Consider the following 8,034-nt stretch of genomic DNA (forward strand, 5'->3'; position numbering starts at 1 on the left):
GCTCAGAGCCTAGAGCCTATCTTCAGATTCTGTGTCTCCCTCTCTCTCTGACCCTCCCCTGCTCATGCTGTCTCTATCTCTCTCTCAAAAATAAATAAAACATTTTAAAAATTAAAAAAAAAGAAAAGTAGTTCAACTACAAAGAAAAAAGAAATATGCAGATATCAGATTGCCCAAGAGTCACATCAGAGACCAGAAGACAACAGAACAATTTCAACATTCTTTTTTCTTAATTTTATTTATTTTGAAAGACAGAGAGAGAGAGCGCGCGCATGTGTGAGCAGGACAGAGGCAGAGAGAAAGAATCCCAAGCAGGCTCCAACTGTCAGTACAGAGCCTGACGTGGGGGTCAAACTCACGAGGCATAAGATCATGACTTGAGTCGAAATCAAGAATTGGATGCTTAACGAACTGAGTCACTCAGGTGCCCCCAATTTCAAGATTCTGGGGGGAAATTTTCAACTTAGAATTCTATGTCCAACCAAACTATTAATCAAGGTGAGTGTAGAGTAAAACATTCTTAGATATATGGGTCTCCTGGCTGGCTCAGTCAGTAGAGCTTGCAACTCTTGACTCTTGATCTTTTTTTTTCCCCCAAGGAGCCCCACAACTCTTGATCTTGGGGTTGTGAGTTTGAGCCCCATGTTGGGTGTAGAGAGTTTACTTTTTTTTACAAAAATGTTAATTCATTTTTGGGAGGGGGGAGGGGAAGGGGGGGCAAAGGATCCAAAGTGGGATCCACGCTCACAGCAGAGAGCTGTATGTAGGGCTTGAAGCCATGAACCATGAGATCATGACCTGAGCCAAAATCGGACACTTAACCAACTGAGCCACTCAGGTGCCACTTAAAAAAATTTTTTTGAGGCACCTGGGTGGCTCAGTTGGTTAAGCATCCAACTTTGGCTCAGGTCATGATTTCACGGTTCATGAGTTCAAGCCCTGCAGCAGGCTCTGTGCTGACAGCTGGGAGCCTGGAGCCTGCTTTGGATTTTGTGTCTCCCTCTCTCTGGTCCTCCCCTGCTCACACTCCGTCTCTCTCTGTCTTTCAAAAATGAATAAACATTAAAAAAAAATTTTAAACCTTAGATGTAGAAAGACTCAGAAACTTTGCCCACTTGCTTTGAAAATTAGGAGAGCATGCTACATCAAAATGAGTGATTAAGCCAGGAGAAGGGAAGACACCAAAGCCAGGACACAGTGGATCCCAAGAGAAAGATCCCAGAAAGATACCTAGAAAACAATCAGTCCAGTTTGGAACAGATGAAAGAAAGATACCAAGAAAGAGAGATCCAAGGGAAAAAAGCTTTTCAGAGATTAAATATTATCCTTGAGAATTCAAACAAGCTTGGAGCACCTGGGTGGCTCAGTCGGTTGAGTGTCTGACTTCAGCTCAGGTCATGATCTCATGGTTCTGAGTTCAAGTCCCACATCGGACTCTGTGCTGACAGCTCAGAGCCTGGAGCCTGCTTCGGATTCTGTTTCTCCCTCTCTTTCCACCCCTCATGCTCTGTCTCTCTCTCTCTCACTCTCTCAAAAATAAACAAACATTAAAAATTTTTAAAAATTCAAACAATAGGTGAGAATGCAGGGGTGCCTGGGTCACTCTGTCAGTTAAGCATCTGACTCTTGGTTTTGGCTCAGGTCATGATTTCATGCTGTCAGTGCAGAGCCTGCTTGGGATTTCTCTCTCCCTCTCTGACCCCTCCCCCCTCCCACACCAGCTTGCTCTCTCTCTCAAAAAAAATATAAACATAAAAAAATTTTAAATATATTAAAAAAATTTTAATGTTTTCATTTATTTCTGAGAGAGAGAGAGAGAGATAGCATGAGCAGGGAGGGTCAGAGAGAGAGGGAGACACAGTATCTGAAGCAGGCTCCAGGCTCTGAGCTAGCTGTCAGCACAGAGCCTGACGCGGGGCTCAAACCCACAGACCGTGAGATCATGACCTGAGCCGAAGTCGGACATTTAACCGACTGAGCCACCCAGTTGCCCCTAAAATATATTTTTAAAAAGATGAGAAATGCAGAGACATTTAATATGTCTTAAAGTGAAAAGGCCCATGAAATGACAAATAGGGTAAACATTTAAAACCAACATGCAATGCTATGTGCAAAAGTAGACGTATGCACCATCAGACTGGATATATACACATAATGAACTGGATAGGTCTTAGAAAGATCACACTAAGTAAAAGATGAAGAAACAGAATCAGCTCCACAGCATGGTACTGTTTATAACACACACACACACACATAAAACGATAATACACTTGTTTATGATAACCTAAGAAAACCAAAAGATGAACAGAAACAAAACTAGAGAGAGGCCTTGCATGGGTCAAGGATGATAATGAGGCATGTGATGCTTCAGTTCCCTATACTTAGACACATCGGAGTGAAATGTCAGTATATCTAGGATCAAAAAAAGTCCTAAAAGCTGCGCAGGAGCAGAGAGTGGATGCATCATCTACAAGAGAATGAAAAACGTATTAACATCAGACTTCTTATTAGCAACACCAGATTCAGGAAGACAATGAAGGCACGTATTTCAAAGGCTGTAGGAAAATAACCTGCAACCTCAAATTCTATACTCAAACTGTAACTCATGTGAAATAAAGTCGCTTTCTGATAGACAGGTCATGGTATTAACCATGGTGATAGAAAAGAAAGAAATAGGAAAATGATCAAAGAAATGACAGAAGTGGAGACAGAGGTGACATGAAAAAGACAGGAGAGCCAATAAGATCCTGACTGTAGTTCATCTATCAAAACATAAAGATACAAGTGAGTTACTTAAAAATTACAAAGAAATTATGGGGCGTCTGAGTGGCTCAGTCAGTTAAGCATCCAACTTTGGCTCAGGTCATGATCTGGAGGTTCTGTGAATTGAAGCCCCACATCGGGCTCTGTGCTGTCAGCATGGAGCTCACTTTGGATCCTCTGTCCCCTCTTTCTGTGCCCTTCCCCTGCTTGCTCAGGCACGCTCTGTCAAAAATAAATATACATTAAAAAACAATTTTTTAATTATAAAGTAACTAAAATAGAAATTAAAAATGATGATAGAATTTGATTCGGAGGGGTAGTAATGCAGATGAGCTAAATTCTTGTTTATCATAGCAGGGAGAGGACTGAAAAATATCTAATGTTGCTAAATCAAGAAAATGTCTAAAGTTGCCTGTTATCAGTCAGGGACTGTGTCTGGAGGCACAGAGCAGAAAACTCAACTAACAATGGGTTAAAGAAGATAGTTTCCTTTTTCTCTCATTTAACAACCTCTGTAGGCAGTTGGGGCTCAAGCAATGGCTGAAAGGAAGAGGAAGTGAATGGGCAAGAAGTGCCAGCTCGGTGGGACAGGGAGGTTTCCAGAAGCCCCACCAGCAACCTCTGCTCATATCTCATTGTCTGGTCCATCTTACATGGCCTCCTAGCAAGGAATGCTGGGAAATGTAGGCTTTTTAAGCTGGGCACACAACTGACCCCATCACAATTTGGGTTGTTTATAAGAAAAAAGAGAGAAGTGTATGTTACATCATACACTAAATAAATGTACATTAAGACAAATTGCTATCTCTGCCATGGGTAGTATTTACATATTATTTGAAGAAATGGAAATAATTTCCAGAAGAAATAAACACACACAGACACGCAGGTGCGCGCACACACACACACACACACACACACAAAGCAGTTGAGACTGGGGTAGGGCAAGGGGCTGTTGTTTTTAAAAAATTTGTAATATTTATTTTAATTTTGAGAGAGAAAGCACTATTAGGGNGGGTCCAAAGCAGGCTTTGTGTGGAAAGCAGAGAGTCTGATGTGGGCGTTGAACTCAAGAACCATGAGATCATGACCTGATCTGAACTTGGATGTTCAACTGACTGAGCCACCCAGGTGCCCCTAAAATTTTTTAAGTTTATTTTTGAGGGGGGAGGGACAAGTGAGGGAGGGGCAGAGAGAGAGGGGGACAGAGGATCCAAAGCAGGCTCTGTGCTGACAGCAGCGAGCCCGATGTGAGGCTCGAACTCACAAACTGCTAGATCATGACTTGAGCCCAAGTCAGATGCTTAACCAACTGAGCTACTCAGGCACCTCATAAAGTTTTTTTATGTTTATTTATGTTTGAGCTAGACAGATAGAGAGCAAGCGGGGGAGGGGCAGAGAGAGGGAGACAGGATCCCAAGCAGATTGAGTGTTGTCAGCACAGAGCCCAATGTGAGGCTCAAACTCACAAACTGCGAAATCATGACTTGAGCAGAAATCAAGAGTCAGATGCTTGACTAAGACACCCAGGTGCCCCAAGGGGTTTCTTTTTAATTAAAAGCCCCAGTATAATTTTTTTAAAACCTTGTTAGGGTATTGAGGGGGCTTTGCCTCACACTCATCTTGGAGGTTGTTCTCAGTTTTTCTTCCTTCCCAAATAGGGCAACCGGAAAGCACTGTGTTTTGAAGACCAGAAATTTAACCTCCATGAGGTGGGAAAGGAATTTGAACCCAAAGCTGCTCACCCAGTTCCCGGCTCCCTGGACATATGTCTTATCACAGACGTACCTTTGGAGGAAATGGTCCAGCACCTCAAGGTGAGCTGAACATCCATTCTTTTTGAGAAAGCTACTGCTGGTATGGTGAAAACAGAAGCACGACCCAGCAGGGTCTTCCTCAAACTTCAGACATTAACAAGTTTTGTCACATCCAGATAATGCCTGTACACAACCATTTGCTCGTTCTTTTTCCTGACATCATTTTTTCATGTAAACAAATTTATTTTGAAAGGAAACATGACATCACGCTTGTAAAGAACACAAACCTAAATTCTTCTTACATAGATGCATTTATGTAAAAAGGAAAGGTTCAACCAAGGACATGAAAAGCTCATTATATCCTGACACAAAGGGAAGTTAACTGTAAAAACAAACAGCTATAAAAACACCAGTCATTAGATTCTGTCCACTTCCTTTCTCTGAACTCTCTGGGCCTGATGTTACAAAGGGAGATTTGGCAAATGGTTGGGGAGGTGCTAAGGCCTTGTTAGCATCCATCAGAGCCTTTCTTCTTGATAGAACCAGAAGGCTTGAAATAGGGGGCACTTGGTTGTTTCGGTAGGAAGAGTATGCAACTATTGACCTCTGGGTCCTGAGTTCAAGCCACATGTTGGGTGTAGAGATTACTTAAGAAGAAAAAACAAAAACAAAAAACGGGGTGCCTGGGTGGCTCAATTGGTTGAACATCCGACTTCAGCTCAGGTCATGATCTCATAGTTCGAGTTTGAGCCCCATGTTGGGCTCTGTGTTGACAGGTCAGAGCCTGGAACCTGCTTCGGATTCTGTGTTTCCTTTTCTCTCTGCCCCTCCCCCACATATTCCCTCCCTCTCCCTCTCTCACATTCTCTCTCTCTCAAAAATAAACATTTAAAAAAAGGGAAAAAAAGGATTGAAATAGGATTGAAGAGGAAATAATTAATTTGGTGTCCTTGAAATGGTTTAATGTAAGAGAAGCATTGGTTTTCCTTTTGGGGAACACAGATTAAGGTCTTGGATATATTCTTTCTTTGGAAAGTATTGGTGAAAAAGTCTGGTTTAGAAGTAAAGTGGGGGAGGGGCGCCTGGGTGGCTTAGTCGGTTAAGCGTCCGACTTTCGCTTAGGTCATGATCTCGCGGTTAGTGGGTTCGAGCCCCGCGTCGGGCTCTGTGCTGACTGCCAGCTCGGAGCCTGTTTCAGTCTGTGACTCCCTCTCTCTCTGACCCTCCCCTGCTCACGCTGTCTCTCTCTCTAGAAATAAATAAAACATTAAAAAAAAAAAGGAAGTAAAGTGGGGGAAAGCAGAGGGGTTAAAAATATGGACTTTGGCCCAGACTACCGGGGTTTGAATTCTGGCTCTGCCACTTACTAGATAATTCTAGGCACCATTATCAGCCCCATTTTACAGATGAGAAAACTGAGTTACAGAGCAATTAGGTACCATGATCGAGGCCATACAGCTGGTAAATGGCTGGAGCAGAGGGAGGGAGGGGAGAATGGTAGGAGATAAAGTCAGAAAGGTATGAGGGGTCTTTTAGGAAGCGAATTTTGGTCTCACACCTGGACTTTGATGAATGCCTTTTATCTTCTTCTCCCACTTCAGGCTTGTGATGTCCCCATTGAGAAGGGTCCAGTCCCCAGAACAGGGACAAAAGGACCCATTATGTCCATCTACTTCCGAGATCCTGACAGAAACCTGATTGAGGTGTCAAACTGTATCTCTTCATGATTGAGACTGGCCCTCCACCATTCTGTTCCCTGTGATGTCTCCCTCTCCCTTCCTTCCTGCAAACTCTCATCCAAGCCCAGAGATCTCCAAGGACTGAGGACTTCGGCACTTCACTCTTCCTACTGAGGGGACCTGAGTTGGGTTTAGGACCAAAACTACATGCCTGAATGTCCTCCATCCAAGCCTCCCCTAATAAATGAAAAACCTCTCAATTAACATGAGCTCTTCATTATTATTGTCCCAGTGCTATGTATGGATATTTGTCTAAGGTGTGAGGTCTCCGAGCTCTTTGGGGCTCAGTGACCAGGGTATGACATCTCTGAGGACCAAATCTAGGGTCATCACCTTGGGATACAGGGCCCCTGACAGATTGTTCTTGTTAGTGAGCCCATCCTTTCTCATCTCACCCTTTTGGAATTCACCTCTTCCTTTCAAAGTGCTGCCTCCTGTGTCCTCCACCCCGTAGGCCTGATTGAACCTCAAGATCTCTGTGAGTCCCATGGAACCTTTAAGGACCACCTCAGGTGATGCTATCTCCTCCTGGAATGGATTATCTGATCTCACCCCCAGGGTATGTGATACTTTCTACCTTTGGATCTGGTGGGTCCAGATTCATCTCAATTGAGGCTCAGCTCCTGACAGAGAAGACAGGACCAGGACAAATTTCATCTGTTTCTGTTCTCCCCCTCCCAACACCATCCAGTCAACTAATACACATATATTGAGCACCCACTGTATGCTTGGCCCTGTTCCAGACACTGGGGAGACAGTATTGAACACAGAGGGTAAGTATATCTAGGTTTGGGGAGTTTTCATGCTAGTGGGAGAGACAGAAAATAAAGTTAAGTAAGGAAAATATGGGGGTGCCTGGGTGGCTCAATTGGTTAAGTGTCTGACTCTTGATTTTGGCTTAGGTCATGATCTCAGGGTTTGGGAGATCGAGCCCCACATTGGGCTTGTGCTGATAGTAGAGAGCCTGCTTGGGATTCTCCCTCCTCTCTCTCTTTCTCTGCCCCTCCCACCACGCATGTGCATTTTCTCTCTCTCAAAATAAATAAACTTTTTTTCTTTTAAGTAAGGGGGGCACCTGGGTGGCTCAGTCAGTTAGGCATCTGAGACTCGATTTCAGCTCAGGTCTTGATCTGGAGGGTTGTGAGTTCAAGCCCCACATTGGGCTCCATGCTGGGTGTGAAGCCTACTTTAAAAACATAAAGAAAATATTAAGTATGTTAGAGGATGATAAATGATTTGGAACAAAAGAAAACATGGAAAAGAGGGAATGCAGATAAAAATTGCTGGGGCAGGGGCACCTGGGTGGCTCGGTCGGTTAAGCATCCGACTTCAGCTCAGGTCATGACCTCACAGTTTGTGGGTTCAAGCCCCGCGTCGGGCTCTGTGCTGACAGCTCAGAGCCTGGAGCCTGTGTCTCCCTCTCTCTCTGACCCTCCCGTGCTCACGCTGCCTCTCTCTCTCTCTCTCAGAAATAAATAAATCATTAAAAATTTTTTAAAAAATTGCTGGGGCAGTTTCTAACGTGTAATGGGATGGTCAGGGGAAACTTCACTGAGAAGACATTTGCATGCAGATCCAAGGAGATGAGCGTAGGAGGTGCACCAATAGCTGGAGGAAGAGAATATCAGGCAGAGAAAACAGGCAGTGCAAAGGCCCTGAACCATGAATGTACCTGGTGCGTGAGGAACAGTGAGGCCAGTGCAGAGTGAGCAGTGAGTGGAGGGGGGAGCAGCAGGGAGTGAAGTCAGACAGGGGCTGGGGGACACGTTGTGTAGGGT

At 44.2% G+C, this 8,034-nt stretch overlaps 1 protein-coding gene across 1 annotated transcript in view; it reads left to right on the forward strand.

Moving 5' to 3' along the window:
• GLOD5 (glyoxalase domain containing 5) overlaps positions 1-6,460 on the forward strand; it is a 15,417-nt gene extending 8,957 nt beyond the window's left edge. The window contains exons 3-4 of the mRNA XM_077752976.1: positions 4,422-4,577; positions 6,119-6,460. Of these exons, the coding sequence (XP_077609102.1) occupies positions 4,422-4,577; positions 6,119-6,244 (282 nt within the window). The 3' untranslated portion in view covers positions 6,245-6,460. The remainder of the gene's footprint in view (positions 1-4,421; positions 4,578-6,118) is intronic.
• Positions 6,461-8,034: the final 1,574 nt, after the last annotated feature.

This window comes from Crocuta crocuta, unplaced genomic scaffold, assembly GCF_008692635.1.
Source record: "Crocuta crocuta isolate KB4526 unplaced genomic scaffold, BGI_CrCroc_1.0 scaffold943, whole genome shotgun sequence".
Classification (NCBI taxonomy): Eukaryota; Metazoa; Chordata; class Mammalia; order Carnivora; family Hyaenidae; genus Crocuta; species Crocuta crocuta.